This window comes from Ictalurus furcatus, chromosome 9 (assembly GCF_023375685.1).
Source record: "Ictalurus furcatus strain D&B chromosome 9, Billie_1.0, whole genome shotgun sequence".
Lineage (NCBI taxonomy): Eukaryota > Metazoa > Chordata > Actinopteri > Siluriformes > Ictaluridae > Ictalurus > Ictalurus furcatus.
The window spans coordinates 31160117-31179125 of NC_071263.1; the positions used below are offsets into that span (position 1 = coordinate 31160117).

At 42.7% G+C, this 19009-nt stretch overlaps 1 protein-coding gene across 1 annotated transcript; it reads left to right on the top strand.

Annotated features, from left to right (window-relative positions):
- The first annotated feature begins 962 nt into the window (after positions 1-962).
- Positions 963-11787, top strand: exo1 (exonuclease 1). Its single transcript, XM_053633439.1, has 13 exons — positions 963-1378; positions 2621-2740; positions 2834-2957; positions 3040-3177; positions 3746-3958; positions 4122-4309; positions 4566-4668; positions 6510-6732; positions 6836-7046; positions 7700-8180; positions 9019-9111; positions 9230-9417; positions 10959-11787. The coding sequence occupies exons 1-13, from the start codon at positions 1218-1220 to the stop codon at positions 11026-11028; spliced, it is 2313 nt and encodes a 770-aa protein (XP_053489414.1). The 5' UTR covers positions 963-1217; the 3' UTR covers positions 11029-11787.
- Positions 11788-19009: the final 7222 nt, after the last annotated feature.

Here is a 19009-nt window from a genome sequence, read left to right on the forward strand (position 1 = left end):
ATAGAATTTTATATGTGTATATATATGTGTACATATATATATATAAATATATATATATATAGTTTGTTTGTTTGTGTGTGTGTGTGTGTGTGTGTGTGTGTGTAACATGATTTTAAGGTTAGCACGTTTGCCTCGCACCTCCAGGGTTGGGGGTTCGATTCCCAACTCTGCCCTGTGTGTGCTGAGTTTGCATGGTCTCCCTGTGCTTCGGGGGTTTCCTCGGGGTACTCCAGTTTCCTCCCCCAGTCCAACAACACGCGCTATAGGTTGATTGGCATGTCTAAATTGTCCGTAGTGTGCGATTGTGCCCTGTGATGGGTTGGCACCCTGTCCAGGGTGTTCCCCGCCTTGCCCTGAGATCCCTAATATTGGCTCCAGGCTCCCTGTGACCCTGTGTAGAATAAGTGCTACAGAAAATGAATGGATTGAGATTAAAAAAAATTATAATAATAATTGACATGATTAAAAAACAATAAAAAGAAAAAAGAAAGGAAAACCTTAAATATATTGAAACCTTATATTACACCTAGTTCTATTACATTTAGTTTTCATGTTCTTGTGAAAGATTTATGTTTTTATTTGTTTTGTGTAAATGTGTGAAATCTTTCTACTTTACACATTAACATTAGAAATCATTTTCTATCTTTACAGTGGCACAAAAAATGTAATGAAGTGAATAAATAAAACGTGTAGAACACTGACGTAACCAGGTCACCTTCCTGACTCCGAATAAATACAAAGAAATAGATGAATTGGTAAATAAATAAATAAACAAGTAAATAAAGCGTGAACAATACACAAACAATAAATAAAAAATATGTATAAGCTCTTCTTCCCGCTTCCTGCTGCTCTGTGATTGGCTGAGAGGAACAGACGGACCAATGGGAATCCGCTTGCTCCGTGACGTCACGTTTTGCCGCTAAACTCGAGCTGGTAGTGAAGGCGCAGTCGGTGGTGTTGATGCTACTCGCTAGGTTTTTGGCGGTTCTTTGTGTTTCGTGACGACATTTTGTTATATTTTATGGCATAAATTGTTGAAATGACGAGATGAACTGGTGAGATGAACGTTTTACGAGTCTGTGTGATGGTTGTTTTTTGTTAAAGGAACGTCATCGTTGTATAAGTAACGGTCATTTTCTTTTCCGAGCCGTGAGCTAGCTGAGATTTTCTGCGCGCGCGCACAGCCTCTTAATATTTAATAAAAGAGAGGTGTTAAAATGGGGATTCAGGGGCTGCTGCAGTTCCTAAAGGAGGCTTCAGAACCGGTTCATGTGCAGAAGTACCGCGGACTCACTGTGGCTGTAGACACCTACTGCTGGCTGCACAAAGGAGCTTTCTCCTGCGCCGAGAGACTGGCTAAAGGAGAACCCACTGACCAGTAAGAGAACCTTTACAGTAACATTGTAGGCTAAAGGAGAACCCACTGACCAGTAAGAGAACCTTTACAGTAACATTGTAGGCTAAAGGAGAACCCACTGACCAGTAAGAGAACCTTTACAGTAACATTGTAGGCTAAAGGAGAACCCACTGACCAGTAAGAGAACCTTTACAGTAACATTGTAGGCTAAAGGAGAACCCACTGACCAGTAAGAGAACCTTTACAGTAACATTGTAGGCTAAAGGAGAACCCGCTGACCAGTAAGAGAACCTTTACAGTAACATTGTAGGCTAAAGGAGAACCCGCTGACCAGTAAGAGAACCTTTACAGTAACATTGTAGGCTAAAGGAGAACCCACTGACCAGTAAGAGAACCTTTACAGTAACATTGTAGGCTAAAGGAGAACCCGCTGACCAGTAAGAGAACCTTTACAGTAACATTGTAGGCTAAAGGAGAACCCGCTGACCAGTAAGAGAACCTTTACAGTAACTTACAGGCTAAAGGAGAACCCGCTGACCAGTAAGAGAACCTTTACAGTAACATTGTAGGCTAAAGGAGAACCCACTGACCAGTAAGAGAACCTTTACAGTAACATTGTAGGCTAAAGGAGAACCCACTGACCAGTAAGAGAACCTTTACAGTAACTTACAGGCTAAAGGAGAACCCACTGACCAGTAAGAGAACCTTTACAGTAACTTACAGGCTAAAGGAGAACCCACTGACCAGTAAGAGAACCTTTACAGTAACATTGTAGGCTAAAGGAGAACCCGCTGACCAGTAAGAGAACCTTTACAGTAACTTACAGGCTAGAGGAGAACCCACTGACCAGTAAGAGAACCTTTACAGTAACTTACAGGCTAGAGGAGAACCTTTAAACTGTGCATTTGTGTAATAAATTATAATAATTGCATTGTTTAAGCTTTATAATCGGCTTTGAGTTATTTGTTGTTGTTGTTGTTTACTGCTCACATCAGCATGTCTTAGACAATATAATTAATGAGTTTCACTTTTGTAGTGATTAAACCATGTTCAGTGGAAATATATAGAAAAAAAAGTTCTGTGTTCTGATTGGTCAAGCAAATACCTAAGCCCCGCCCCTTACCTGACAGCATGAAGGAGAAAGCAGTGTGAGAGTGTTTTTAATTGGGTCGCTCGCTGTGTTGTATCCACCAATCAGAAAGCTCTGTGCACAAATGTAAACACGCCTTTCGTGTGTGTGTGTGTGTGTCTGTGTGTACACAGGTACGTGTCGTTCTGTATGAAGTTCGTGGACATGCTCCTGTCCCACGGCGTTAAACCGGTGCTGGTGTTCGACGGACGAAACCTTCCATCAAAACAGGAAGTGGAGAAAGCTCGGCGAGAGTGAGTGTGTGACAAGCACGCTGAAGTAGAGGTCTACACAAACACATCTCTTTACCTGTACTGTAACTGGTGTGTGTGTGTGTGTGATGTCAGGCGTCGTCAGGCCAACCTGCAGAAAGGTAAGCAGCTGCTGCGAGAGGGGAAAGTTGCCGAGGCTCGAGAATGTTTCACCCGCTGTGTTAACGTCACACCTGCCATGGCACACCAAGTCATCAAGGTACGAGCTTTATCTCACACACACAAACACACACACTTCATAATAAACACAACAGCATAAACGTGTGTGTGTGTGTGTGTAGGCTGCGAGAGGGCGTGGTGTGGACTGTCTGGTGGCCCCGTATGAAGCCGATGCTCAGTTGGCGTTCCTGAATAAATCGGGAATTGCTCAGGCCGTCATCACAGAGGACTCGGACCTGCTGGCATTCGGCTGTAAGAAGGTGAAAAATGTTCAGAAAACACACCTAAACACACCGAGTGACACTCGGGTTACACTGCTGCTCTGATCTGTAATAAAACAAATGTCTGAGACTCACAGAGACCACGCCTCCTTCACTGAGACTGACACAGAGACCACGCCTCCTTCACTGAGACTGACACACCGAGACTACGCCTCCTTCACTGAGACCGACACACAGAGACCTCACCTTCTTTGCTGAGACTGACTCACAGAGACCACGCCTCCTTCAATGAGACTGACACAGAGACCACGCCTCCTTCACTGAGACTGACACACCGAGACCACGCCTCCTTCACTGAGACCGACACACAGAGACCTCACCTTCTTTGCTGAGACTGACTCACAGAGACCACGCCTCCTTCAATGAGACTGACACACAAACCACACCTCTTTCACTGAGACTGACTCACAGAGACCACGCCTCCTTCAATGAGACTGACTCACAGAGACCACGCCTCCTTCAATGAGACTGACAAACATAAACCATGACACATAAGTGTGTGTGTGTGTTCCTGACTAAAGTGTGGTTATTACGGTTGTACCTGCAGGTGATATTGAAGATGGATAAGCAGGGGAACGGTCTGGAGATATCTCAGGATCACCTGGGCCGCTGCCGCTCGCTGGGAGACGTCTTCACTGAGGAGAAGTTTCGCTACATGTGCATCCTGTCGGGGTGTGATTACCTTCCATCCATCTACGGCATCGGCCTGGGGAAAGCCTGCAAGCTGCTCAGGATGGCCAACAATCCCGATATCCTCACGGTATCATATATCAATATCATCATACATCAGTATCACACTATCGATATCATAATGCATCAATATCACGATACATCATCATGCTATAATCAGTCTCACGATATTTCTCTACAGCGGTATACTAATCGCATGCTCTCTGTTTCTACACCTGTGTTGTGTTGTCCAGGTGATCAGGAAGATCGGTCATTACCTGAAGATGAACATCACCGTACCTGACGAGTACATCGACGGCTTTGTGAAGGCCAACAACACGTTCCTCTATCAGCTCGTCTTCGACCCCATCAACAGAAAAGTAGTGCCTCTTAACCCTTACCCAGAAAACCTCGAGCTCAGCACGCTCAGCTACGCCGGAGTGTATCCTTCCCCACAGAGAAATAAATCATATAGTACTGTGTGTGATGAAGCTGTTCCTCTTACCACCAGCATGCTGATCAGTTTCCTATAACAGCACGTCCCAAGTCTTTTATTCCTCGACGGTTTTTAAATGCTTATTTAATGTTTACGTTTCATGCTTTGGAACGTCTGAAACGAGTTAGTTCCTGTTCTCCACACATGCTACCCTTCACACATTTAAAGCGTGCTATGAGTTCCTTAATGAACACGTCTGTAGGAACGTCGGTGATAAGCAAGGGCTGCAGATGGCTCTGGGCAACCTGGACATTAACACCATGGAGAAGATCGACGATTTTAATCCTGATGCTCCTGTAACACGAGTAAAATTCATCACATTTCACTTTACTGTCATGTTTTAAATCACTGATTCATTCTCATGTTCTGTGTGTTTATTGTTGATTTATTCCTTCAAATGCAGAAATGATAAAATAACAGGATTCTGATTGGTTCTTCAGTAGTCTCTAACAACCAGTCAGAGTGACGTGTTCTCATGAGGATGAGAATACGATGTCTCGTTAAATATCTAACGTGTCCCGTTAACAACACAATGACATTCGTAGCTCACTGATGGAATTAAAACAGTTTGCTAGTTGATTTTGGTGGAACCAAAACCGGAACTCCTAATGCAGTAGGAGGAACCGTCACTGTTGAGGTAATGTAGTAGGAGGAACAGTCGTTGTTGAGGTAATGTAGTCGGAGGAACCGTCGTTGTTGAGGTAATGTAGTCGGAGGAACCGTCGTTGAGGTAATGGTGTAGGAGGAACCGTCGTTGTTGAGGTAATGGTGTAGGAGGAACCGTCGTTGTTGAGGTAATGTAGTAGGAGGAACCGTCACTGTTGAGGTAATGTAGTAGGAGGAACCGTCGTTGTTGAGGTAATGTAGTAGGAGGAACCGTCGTTGTTGAGGTAATGTAGTAGGAGGAACCGTCGTTGTTGAGGTAATGGTGTAGGAGGAACCGTCGTTGTTGAGGTAATGTAGTAGGAGGAACCGTCGTTGTTGAGGTAATGTAGTAGGAGGAACCGTCGTTGTTGAGGTAATGGTGTAGGAGGAACCGTCGTTGTTGAGGTAATGGTGTAGGAGGAACCGTCGTTGTTGAGGTAATGGTGTAGGAGGAACCGTCGTTGTTGAGGTAATGGTGTAGGAGGAACCGTCGTTGTTGAGGTAATGGTGTAGGAGGAGCCGTCGTTGTTGAGGTAATGGTGTAGGAGGAGCCGTCGTTGTTGAGGTAATGGTGTAGGAGGAGCCGTCGTTGTTGAGGTAATGGTGTAGGAGGAGCCGTCGTTGTTGAGGTAATGGTGTAGGAGGAGCCGTCGTTGTTGAGGTAATGGTGTAGGAGGAGCCGTCGTTGTTGAGGTAATGGTGTAGGAGGAACCGTCGTTGTTGAGGTAATGGTGTAGGAGGAGCCGTCGTTGTTGAGGTAATGGTGTAGGAGGAGCCGTCGTTGAGGTAATGGTGTAGGAGGAACCGTCGTTGTTGAGGTAATGGTGTAGGAGGAACCGTCGTTGTTGAGGTAATGGTGTAGGAGGAACCGTCGTTGTTGAGGTAATGGTGTAGGAGGAACCGTCGTTGTTGAGGTAATGGTGTAGGAGGAGCCGTCGTTGTTGAGGTAATGGTGTAGGAGGAACCGTCGTTGTTGAGGTAATGGTGTAGGAGGAACCGTCGTTGTTGAGGTAATGGTGTAGGAGGAACCGTCGTTGTTGAGGTAATGGTGTAGGAGGAACCGTCGTTGTTGAGGTAATGGTGTAGGAGGAACCGTCGTTGTTGAGGTAATGGTGTAGGAGGAACCGTCGTTGTTGAGGTAATGGTGTAGGAGGAACCGTCGTTGTTGAGGTAATGGTGTAGGAGGAACCGTCGTTGTTGAGGTAATGGTGTAGGAGGAACCTTACTGGGGTAATGTAGTAGGAGGAACTGTTCAGTTTTATTTATTTGTATAGTGCTTTTAACAATGGGCTTTGTCCCCAAAGCAGCAAACAGAACTGCATCCGTTGTTGCTGAGGTAACGTTGTAGGTGTTACCTTCAAATGCATAAATGATCAAATAAAGGAAGAACATTTCTGATTGGTTCTTAACAACAGCGTGAATATGATGCTAATGGAATTAAAACAGCTCTTACTTGTTGGTTTGAGTTGAATCATTCTAAACCCTCGCGTTTCCCCCTCAGCCTGTTAAAGCCCCTCGCAGTCGAGGCTGGAGCGACCCTGCACCGGTCACCGCCTCGCTTCGAGTCAGCATCTGGAGCAGAGGTTATGCACCCAGCAGCGTTCAACCCCAGACTCCATCGTCCCCTCAGAGACCTCCTCGAACCCGAGGCAAGGAGGCAGTCATGTCCCTGCGTGGTCTCAAACTGCCCAACAGAGAACCACAGGTCAAGAGACCACGACAAGGTGAACACACACACACACACACACACACACACGTACACAGGTACACACGGGTCATGATAAATAACGTAAAGTGAATATTATAAACCTTCCTGTCCGCTGTCAGACTCCGCTGTCTCAGACGAGGACGTGCTGGAACAGTACTCATCTGGTACGAAGAAACAGCGCATAGTAACCATGGAAACAAAGCACAGCGTTCCCAAGGAGACGAAACCTTCCCAAAGAGAGCCTCCTCGACCCCGGAACCGATTTGCCACACTGCTGCAGTGGAGGAACCAGTCAGAGGAGGGCGATGGAGAACAGGGAACACGCAGCAGGTACGCCACGCCCAGGGTTCTCAAACTGGGTACGCCACGCCTTAGTGGGTTATTATTATTATTATTATTATTTAAACTTGTTATAGCTAAAAAAAAAAAAGTTTAGACAATTGTGTTCCTTACTTTGTAATATAAAATTAAAATAATGAATAAATAACCGTGTTGTGATCAGAGAAGCTGCTCCATACGTCAGTAAATAAACCCTGTAAAGAGAACGCAGTGTTCGAGGACATGATGTCTCAGTTTACATTAAATGAAGAAAAGATGTGAGTTCTAGTGATTTTCTGAGCTCATGTTGATCTTAAATATACAGAATAAATGACTGATACACATGAGGAACTAATCTCGTGCATTTCATTAGTAACACTTCTCTCGTAACGACTGTGGAAGTAGGGAGGGTGTACTTATTTATTTTCCCGCCTGGTTTCTAAATGTTGGTTTAGTTTTGGGGGAAAATGACTACATATTGAAGTCAGTTTAGTTTTTTGCTGTCACCTGAGCTTGTTTATAGACGGTGGTGAGGAGCACATGACTGTTATAAAGGTGCTGATGAATAAGAACATAGAAGTGAAGGAGGCGTTGTAGTGTAAAAACAGTTTCCCAGAAGGTGCAGCTTCAGTCCTGTGTTTGCTCTCGTCGGGTTTCTCCTGCAGGTTTTTCGCCAGCTCTGATCTGAGCGTATCTGAATCGAATGAGTCAAAGGAAGAATCTGATGACTTTGAGAAATCAGACCACGCCCCGTCGCTAGCTGTAGAAACGCTCGGTGCAGAGACGGAGACGCCGCCACCGCGCGCCAGCCTGAGCGCCTTCAGCTGGTCCGGCAGCTCCAGCTCCACAGAACTCTCCAGACCCGGATCCGCAACGTCGGACCGACCCAGAACTCCCAGCATGCCCTCGGGCCTCTCTGTCCTGCAGCAGTTCCAGAGAAAGAAGGAGAATCTCAGCTGGGGACAGACTGAATCTCCTCAGCGCTCTACACCCTGCTCTCCTACAGAGGGCGCTGTTGATACTGAAACGCCTCCTGATTCTCCTCCGTCTCAGGACAGTGCGTATTTCTCTCAGCCCAACAGCAGCCACTCCGCCGCGGAGGACTCGACCACCGGCACTCAGAGCGTAACCACCTCGCCCGAAACGGTGAGGGAACCAATTACTAAATATTTCATCCCGAGTGGTGCACCGTTCTCACACACAGGTTCTACAGGTTCTCATGAACCCGGAATAAACACACACATTTACCCATAACTGTTATTTATTTTAATAAGAATACATTTGCAGTAATATTTCTATATTTAATTACACAATTGTAGAGTTTTAAATATTGTTTAGTTTTTTTTTTCATAAATAGTGCTAAAAATAATAATCATAATAATATTAATAATTATAATTATTAATTTTATATATATGTGTGTGTGTATATAATTATTTTTATTGGACAGGATAGAGAGCGAAGAGTTATAATAATGTATGTAAATATTTTGTATATTAATATTATACTACATTAATAAATTAAACAAAATTCAAAGCTTTAAAAAATTAAACTTTTCTACAGTATGTGTATATAATTTAATTTATATTAAACTCCCCTTTAAAACCATACATTAAAGAAGCACATTTGGTTTAAGCATCATTTAATACAAAATTAAAAATGGACAAAAATGAATTCATTACGAGTAAAGAAAAAAAATTAAACAATAAAAAAAATATAAAATTTTGGGGGTAAATGTAATGACCGCAAAGACGGAGAAGAAAATGTAACATTTGGTTTAATTTCCATAAAGAAACGAGCATTTTAATTTAACTGCTAGTTGAACAATTAACATAATGTACTATTTTAAATCTGGGCTGATTCATAAAAACTAATTTCACTGTTTGTTTTGTCAATGAACAGGTTTTATTGAGATTTTAATGCTAACTGAGACGGGTTTTTTGGGGTTAAAATAAACTCGTGATGTTTTCTCCATGCTGTGTTTAGGAGAAGGACGCGTGGAGGGATTCGGGATGTTCGGTCAGTCTCGGTGAGGTGTCTGTGACGGAGGAGGTCAGATCTACACCCACGAGGACGAAGGTAAGCACCGTTAAACCAGATGACGACCCGGTACGTCCTCACGCTCCACCATCAGTCGTGTGTTGTGTTCATCTCATACTTCCTGTTCCTCCTCCTCCTCTTCCTGTTCCTCCACCAGGTGTCCGGTTTGTCCCGAATCAGTCCCAGCGAGCAGGAGAAGGGCAGTAAGATCCGCCCCTGTGCTCCGGCCAGGGCGAGTGGATTGAGGAAGAAGGCTCCGGGGAAGAAAATGGCCGTCACTAACGAGAACAGCCCGGGACTGCAGGCCACCATCAGCGGCCTGTGGAAAAACTTCAGCTTTAATAGGTGTGTAGGAGTTAACGCTGCTAATCCAGTCACACCTTCCTCTCATCTATTACTCAAGCTCTCTTTCTGCTCAAGCTGACCGTGTTATAGAAGGAATGCAGCTTCCTTTCAATCCATTGTACTCTGTATGAGTCTCTGAATGTGATAAACATTAATAATCTATGCATGAATTATTTCTGCACCATTAACTGTCATGATCCGTCAGTAAAACTGGGCGGAGTTAGGTTACACACCTAAACTTACACAGCTGATACACACCTTTTCATAACACAATAGCTGCGTGTAGTTGAGCGAACGTAACTGTGCTCTTCCCAGAGTCGGGGTCCGAATACAGCGGGGTGCAGCGTGAAACCGGTTTATTAAACCAAACTAACCCACGCTCATAAAAGTCATTTATTTAAAGTAATGACAAGCTGACTTGTAAAATATCGACCACACTATTATTGTTATTATTATTATTATTATTATTATTTTTACATTTCTTCATGTAGCAGAGGTTTTTATCCAAAGCGAAGTGATATATTAAGTGGAGAACAATACGAGTAGTTCTACTGAACTAGATTTATAATTGAGTTCTAGAGAAGCAAGGTGCACGGAGTCGAGGTGTACGAGACAGAGTAAGTGCAGACTTTTATTTATTTTTGGAGTGGGGATAAGTTAGGGGTTGGTCAGGTGTTGACGGAAGAGGTGGGTCTTTAGCTGTTTTTTGAAGATAGTGACGGATCCTGCGGTCCGGAGTGATGTTGGAAGTTCTTCCCACCACTGAGGGACAGTTAGCGTGAAGGTTCTGGAAAGGGACCTCGTGCCTCGCTGAGTAGGAACTATACCAGGCGTCGGTTGTTAACTGCGTGAGGGAACATGAACCTCGAGGAGAGAGTTGAGGTAGGAGGACGCTGTTCCAGACAAGGTCTTGTAGGTGAGCATCAAGGCCCTGAATTTGATGCGGGCGGCTACAGGAAGCCAGTGGAGGGAGATGAAGAGGGGTGTGACGTGGGTTCTTTTGGGCTGGTTGAAGACGAGGCGTTGCTGCAGCATTCTGAATCATCTGAAGGGGTTTGATGGAGCTGCCGGGAGACCCGAGAGTAGTGCGTTGTAGCAGTCCGGTTTTATTATTATTTTTATTGTTGTTATTTACTGAACCCACAGCTCACACCAGCTCTGACGATTTATTTACAATATTAAATCTGCACTATTAAATCTACAGTACACAACTCGGTTGCAAGTGAATGAATTTGCTAATTTTATTTATTTATTTACTCATTTATTTTGGTAAATTACTGAATGGGAAGTAGACGGTAATAATGTAAAAGCACGTCATTCACCAAGTTTGCGTTTCCAGGCCAATCACTACTCTGTATTTGTGTGTGTCAGCACTAAGATTTGTTTTGTTTATTTATTAATGTCAGGCTTTTTAACTGTATTATTTAAAATGATTAATTATCTCTAATTGTTAATAGAGCTGGACCATGGTTTTTTCCTTGATTAATTTGTCTTAATTTCCTCTCTGTGTGTGTGTGTGTGTGTGTGTGTGTGTGTTTCAGGGAGAACCCGAAGTTAAACCCCTGTAAGAAAGGTAAGCCCATGTCTCCGGTGAAGGACAACGTGCAGTAATGAAACAGCGCCACCTCAGGACGAGTGTGTACACTGGTGTAATAAAGCTGTATGGCGGTAGAACGAGCATCACTTGGAGCGCTTTCTCTCTCTCTCCCTCCATTAGCATGGTTTTGAAGCTACAGAACTGATTACACGTCTTAAACATACTGTGTATGTTCATTACTTTTTTTTTTTTTTTTTTTTAAGTTTAATAATGAAATAAAATATCTATAAATTTCCTGGGTCTGGTGCATTCTTCTTTAATGCTCTCAAGGACAGATGTGGTGGGCGTGGCCTATCTGGGTGTGGTGGGTACTCACAGTATGGCTCCTTACACAAGGGTTTGGTTTGTTGGCTCACTTCATGGTTCTATTCTAATTCATGCATTAAAGACACTAAACCTGCATTCTTTATGGATGAACAGCGCGTATGTGAGTTTCACTGTGATCGCAGGTCAGGAATGCAGCCAGAAAATGCTAATTCAGCTAATAAAAATGCTAACTGACTGGGGTTAGGTCACTAAATTCCTGACATGGTTAACAAAGAATGCTAGTAATGCCAGCCGACAGTGCTGTATAATCAGGAATGACTTCGTTAGCATGAAACCAGTTCTGTGTAATTTTACTTATTTCTTTGTCTTTATTTTTGGTCAAATTGTCCCTTGATTTCTTGTTTTGCCAAAATATCAGCTTGGCGAAGACAAAAAAATTCTACCACCAAAATATTAACAAAAGGTTGCAGGCTAGTAATTTTGGTTAGCAAAAAGTTACTAGCATATTTATGGAATATTGACATGGCTAACGAAGACTGTAGGCTAGCAGTTTGAGTTAGCATGAATTTATGCTAGCTATCGTCTATTTTTATTTATCGTTTTATCACAAAAAAAACATTGGCACGGCTAAGAAAGAAGGAAGTGTAGCATAAAATCATGTTAACTAGCACATTTATTATACATTTTTAGTTATTTTCATTATTCATCCCTGGAAGGTTCGACATGGCTAACAAGGAGTGAAGCTTAGAAATTTTATATTTTTATGTATTTATCTTCAAAAAGCACTGCGACACCCAAGAAAGAATGAACACTAGCAACCTCGTTTAGCGTAAAGTTATGCTAGCTGTTACTTCTTTATATTTAACATTTCTAGCACAGAAATACAGACATGACAATCGGTTAACTATTGTTAGGCGTCTCAGTTAGCATGAATTCATGCTAGCAGGTAGATTTATCTTATACTGTTGTCGTGTTTGTACATTTTATAACTGTTTTGTGGATATTTAAGTAATCTTTTAATGGCAGTGTAACGAGCTTTGTGCTCAGGTTTTCTGTAGTGTGTGTGTGTTGTGTGTGTGTTGTGTGTGTGTGTGTTGTGTGTGGTGAAACCAGGGTATTGTTTCATTCAGGGAATGTGATGAGTGATTGTTATCTGTTGGCATGCTGAACTAGAATGCAGTAGAAACGTTGCCACTGAGAGATTCTCCGAGTGCCTTGGTCTCACTTAACCACAAAAACGAGTGACTTCATCAGCACAAGAATGTCGACGGGGGAAAGGCGACAAACAAAAATGTTCAATTTCAGCAGGTGCTGACAGGTAAATAGGTAGAAGAACTAATGTACACTTCTGTTAGCACATCAACGCGAAGTCATTTAGCACCAGAGAGGTGGTGCAACGTTAGCATTCAGCAAGAATTCCTTATTAGCACTCATGCTAAAGACACATTTTCACTCATCACTCAGGAGGAAGGAAGGTAACAGAAATGAATTGGCGAATATTCATTAAAATAGGAAGCGTTCGCTCGTGAGTTACGGTTCTGAAAATAAAACTCAGACCTTTCAGAAACGCCAGTTAGCATGCGAGACGAAAAACATTTAGCTAATCTGAGCGCTAATCACAAGGCTATGTTTGTCACAGCTATGTTAGCTTTACGCTTTGTTTCATCACTTTATTATTCGAATGCTAATTAAACTGCAGACTTAAGACCGACAACTTGCAAGAAGAATTATTAGCACGGCTGATCATGCATGCTAGCATAGATAAAAAGATTAATGTCTAATTAGCATCTAATTAACATATTAATAATGGCAGCTGAGCTTTTAAACCTGTAGGTCTCGGCTGTACGGGTATCACAAACTTTCCAAACGCGAACTCTTTTTACAGGAAAGTAGCTAATACGTACTCAAAACGTCACAAGGCGACGCGAAATGACATCACGGACTAATTTGCATATTTTTGCGTCGATTTCATGATTATAGAAAAGAGATTAAAAAAACATGCGACTGTAACATTTCTGATCCAGAGTCGTCGCCTTTGATCACCACCTCAATAGTTACGTTTTTACAAAAGTATTACAACTTTGAAAATAATCAAGAACTCGGACAAAGTTACAGCTTCACCTCTGACCGTTACCAAGTGCTGACACTGGAGACTCCTTCCATTAACGTGACATAAACATCTCCTTACCCTGGAGAACGCTTCATTTGAATGTTTTCACCCTGTGAACGAGCCGTTGCTATAGAAACGATAACGTATTAGAAGGAGTTATTGCTGTTATAGAAAACTAATCAACACCCTCGTGGACGATCCAGTACACGGCGTTACGGTTAGACTGCGTCCTAGTGAAGAGCAGATCTTTACTGAAGTGATGTTTTCGGATATTAATGGACCCATGCGGTCGTGCTGTCGTGTTCTGGTCAGACTGTAATGGTGTGTGTTTGCGTTGTTGTTGCACATACTGTACGCTTTGTTAATATTTTAACAACCTGAAGCTGTGTTTTGACGATGCGTCCGTGTTTCCTCACGCTAGCGCTGGCTAATGTCCGTTCTTAACCACGTGATCAAAAGGAGTTTTGCCACAGTGACGGTGATGTAAACAAAAGGTATTTAAACACCAAACTGTAACTAAATGCTGATGGTTCAGGACCAGTGGAGCATTCTTCCTGTGGTGGTGTGTGTGTGTGTGTGTGTGTGTGTGTGTGTGTGTGTGTTTGTGAGTCTCGGTATCACAATGCGGCTCAGTGACATTCCACGGAAGTGTGCGGTCATGTACATTTGCGTTCCAGAGTGTGTGCAGCACCACGCCCAGCTCAACACCGAGTGACCCTCAGGTCAGATATTTAATATGACGAGGTGTAGTGTGGGCAGGAACACACACTCCATCTCTGTGTGTGTGTGTGTGTGTGTGTGTGTAAATTAGATCTAGATGTGAATGTGTCAGGTGAAGTGTATTTCCACCTCACACCCAGTGTTCCCTGTTCATCCCGATCCACAGCCCTTACTGGAGATATAAGAATAAATAATAATTCATAGAGCACTTAAACAGTCAGTTCCTTTCTACTCAACTAGTGAAATATAGAAAATAAAGTAAATGTCAGTACATTTTTGCTGTAAAAAGGTCAACAAATGAATAAAATACACCAAAAATGAAAGATAAAATATCAATTTAAATATAATGTATTAGTCAAAACTAACTACAAAATATACAAAAAATAGAAAATAACTAGAATGAGTATAAATAACGATGTATAATTAAATAAACAAGATATAATAAAACAATAAACGCCAAAGATGAAATGTAAATAATTAAATATTCAAACATGCAATCATATGAAAGCTAAAATACAAATAGAAATACCAAGAATTTGTATAAACAAAATAATAAATATAGCTGCAAGTAGCGATTAAGGGTCCAAGCACCACCGCTTAGTGATGAAGGAAGACCAGAAGCCACTGGGACCATCGGCGCTTGTTTCCAAGGAGATGTTCAAGTTCAAGTGGTTTCATTGTAGTGGAGTACACAGTGGAACGGAACAGCGTTCCTCCAGGACCACGGTGCTGCAGAAAACACGCTAACCACATGAGACGACACAGAACTAAATGTAGTAGAACTGAAGGCAACACGTCACGCTGTTTCTGAGATATTCCCTCACTTCCTGTTCTCTGTAGCATTGCTAAGCCGCTCATTTGTTAGCGTCAGGTCATGCTGACCAATAGGATATGGCAAGGTGAGAAATGGACTCACTTCCTGTTAATTCTAGCATCAATTAGAAGTGAATGTAGACAAAACGTCTAGGAATGTCTAGAATCGTGATGTGAACACAGCGCAGCATCACAGAGACGGTCCGTCACTTCCTGTTTGGCGACATCACCATCGAAATCGTTTCGTGTGTTACGGACAAACCGTCTCGCGAATGGGAAATCTGGGATACAAGTTGTGTTGCGGTTGATCTCACGGTGCTGCGATCTGAACATCGTGATGATGGAGTAACGTTTGCAGGAGAAGAAAGCAGATAAGTGAGATCAGATTACAGTCAGTGTTTAACGACGTGTTAATGCAGAACAGCGTGCAGCTACACGTGGGTTTGAAGCACTGACGTGTGCAGTGTGAATTATATTCACCGATTTTTAAGTGCTTTGAAACACCAAAAGTAACGTTGCCGATAAAAATTGTGGTTAGGAATGTTTGGTTGCCATGGCTACAGGATCGCTAGATAAATAGTTAACCTCTGACTTTTCCTTGTTCTTTTTCTTGCATTTCCACAAACGATATCATTTCTGGAACATTTTAATGCTAGATAATCAACAACAAAAAGTTTATATTATATCTATATAGATAGATAGATAGAGAGATAGAGAGATATATTTATGCAGAACTTTAAACATTATTATATAACAATTTGGGAAAACCTTTACTGCAACTTGTTTTGAAAGGTTCAGTCCTTACAATGTTCTGAAATGGTGTATTTATTATTATTACGATACAGAGCGTTGAACAGCTAACATACGCTCGCTTTGTTGTAAGTGTTAAGTGTCGTTAACTGTGAGGACACTGTTGCTAGGCAACTATAAAATATGGACACTGGGGTTAAGCGAAGGTTTAGCTAGCTAAGACACAGCCGTTAAGTGCTTTATAAAATAAATAAATATAATGTGACAGTGGGCGGGGAAAGAGGCATCAGGAAGGTTAATGTGGACGATGTGCTGATTAGCTGAAATGAAACACAGCTATGTTGTTAGCATAATGTTCCTGGAAGTCATTACATTTCTGACAGGATGTTCTTTGACAAGCGGAGTGTGAGATAAACGAATCACATCTGTTCAGACAGGAAGTGAAGCTAATCTGAACACTGGGAATTTTTATCTCTGCTTGTTTCTGTAAGAAATGTTTCACATTCCTAAAATACCTCCCTCTCGCTTCAGATGATCTACAACCGGACAAACGACATCGCACAACGTTTGTGTGGAATCTGAACAATTCAGTAAATTACCACTCGAGTTGCTTTTGTTCTTCAGGAACCTCAAAAAAACCAAAACACAGCGATCCTTCCAGCTGTAATTAGGCGTCTTTTCTTTTCTGTCACTGCTGTTAAACAGTGAGAAGTTGAAATAGTCACAGGGCTGTCATTATATTTTAGTATGACTACAATACACTATATCACCAAAAGTATGTGCACCCCTGACCATCACACTCATATGTGCTTCCTTGTTGAATGTTTTGTTCCAGATGTATTCCCCCTTTACTGTTATAATGCGCTCCACTCTTCTGGGAAGGTTTTCCTCTAGATTTTGGGGCGTGGCTGTGGGGATTTGGGGGCGTGGCTGTGGGGATTTTGGGGTGTGGCTGTGGGGATTTGGGGGCGTGGCTGTGGGGATTTGGGGGTGTGGCTGTGGGGATTTTGGGGTGTGGCTGTGGGGATTTGGGGGCGTGGCTGTGGGGATTAGTGTGCATTCAGCTACGAGAGTGTTAGTGAGGTTGAGATCGGGCGCTGATGTTGATGTAAGGAGACTCCAGTTCCAGTTCATCCCAAAGGTCAGTGGGGTTGAGGTCAGGGCTCTGTGTAGGTCACCCGAGTTCTTCTACCTTCTTCCAACCTTCTTCCAACACTGTGCTTCAGACTTTGTGAAAGAAACACACACGTATGGGTGTGATGGTCAGGGGTGCACATACTTTCCCCCCCTAAAATTGTAAATAAAGTTTTTACAAGTTTTTTAATGTAAAGTTTTAAGTTGTAACCTGTTTATTCAGAAGGTTATAAAAATAAAGTGTGTGTGTGTGTGTGTGTGTGTGTGTGAGAGAGAGAGAGAGAGAGAGGGCGAGTCGGGACCTGATGGCCAGACACCAGACCTGAAACGCAAGATCAATTATAGAGGAAAGAGCTGAAGCTTTGATTCTGACATCGCTGCTGGAGGCTAAAGCACTGCACTGACTGAAGACATGCAGGAACACATCCATCACCTCCACGCACACACACACACACACACACACACACACACTCTAGTGTTCATTCATTAGGATAAGCACTCGTGCTGCTTCTCAGGGATGAAGCTCTTTGTCTGAGTGGCGTTTACGCTCGTGTTTGTTGAAGGACGGCTTTAGTGACTTGTGTAAACTCGAGGAGCCGAGATGGACGCGAGTGCTCACCTCAACACTGCTGATAAACATCTGCTGGTGTATGGGGAACAGAGCGGTACAGAAGCAGAAGGATTTTTACCCGAATGCGAGCATTCATTTTTCAACACTGAGGTCATTTTTTTTTCAAGATTCCACAGATCACTTCACTCAGATCCACAATGCACCTAAAGACTGCAGACTAAACACGCTTACTTTACTATCAGTCCAGATGTTCCCCTGAAGAGATTTCTGCTTCAATCAGAGCATAAACTTCCAGACCTTCATTTCCTGTGCCAAACTCCTAAATCTTCACTTCCTGTGCTGGATTTTCAGTGATATTATGTAAACGCGGTGATCCCGGTGGTAATCACAGCTAAAAAATTGAAAGGTTTAGTGAAAGGTGAACTGCAGGTGTGAATTTTGAATCCAGTCTGAGATGGGTGGGGGGCGGGGGTTAAAGGCTCTGGGTTACTGATCAGAAGGTCAGGAGTTCAAGCCCCAGTACTGCCACGCTGCCACTGTTGGGCCCTTGAGCGTGGCCCTTAGCCCTCTGCTCAGCTGTATAAATGAGATGAATGTAAGTCACTCGGGATAAAGGCGTCTTCCAAATGCTGTGAATGTAAATTTGACTTCTGTTAAAATGCAGTCTGATCGAATGAGTGAGAAATGTGTCACGGCTGCAGCTCTGCTGTGTCACAATAATAAAACGTTCATGTTATTGCATAATAAAATATCATATGTAACATCTCATATGTAAATTCAGTCCACGCAGCATTGAGTTAGAGAAGCTTCACGTATACCGTACAGATCTCTTCAGAAACGTCTCCGATGGTGAGGAGACAACCACTGATCATCTACCTGAAGTTCATCACTGATCATCTACCTGAAGTTCATCACTGATCATCGACCTGAAGTTCATCACTGATCATCTACCTGAAGTTCATCACTGATCATCTACCTGAAGTTCATCACTGATCATCTACCTGAAGTTCATCACTGATCATCTACCTGAAGTTCATCACTGATCATCTACCTGAAGTTCATCAGTGAACATCTACCTGAAGTTCATCACTGATCATCTACCTGAAGTTCATCACTGATCATCTACCTGAAGTTCATCAGTGAACATCTACCTGAAGTTCATCACTGATCATCTACCTGAAGTTCATCACTGATCATCTACCTGAAGTTCATCACTGATCATCTACCTGAAGTTCATCACTGATCATCTACCTGAAGTTCATCAGTGAACATCTACCTGAAGTTCATCACTGATCATCTACCTGAAGTTCATCACTGATCATCGACCTGAAGTTCATCACTGATCATCTACCTGAAGTTCATCACTGATCATCGACCTGAAGTTCATCACTGATCATCTACCTGAAGTTCATCACTGATCATCGACCTGAAGTTCATCACTGATCATCTACCTGAAGTTCATCACTGATCATCTACCTGAAGTTCATCAGTGAACATCGACCTGAAGTTCATCACTGATCATCGACCTGAAGTTCATCACTGATCATCTACCTGAAGTTCATCACTGATCATCTACCTGAAGTTAACCACTGATCATCTACCTGAAGTTAACCACTGATCATCTACCTGA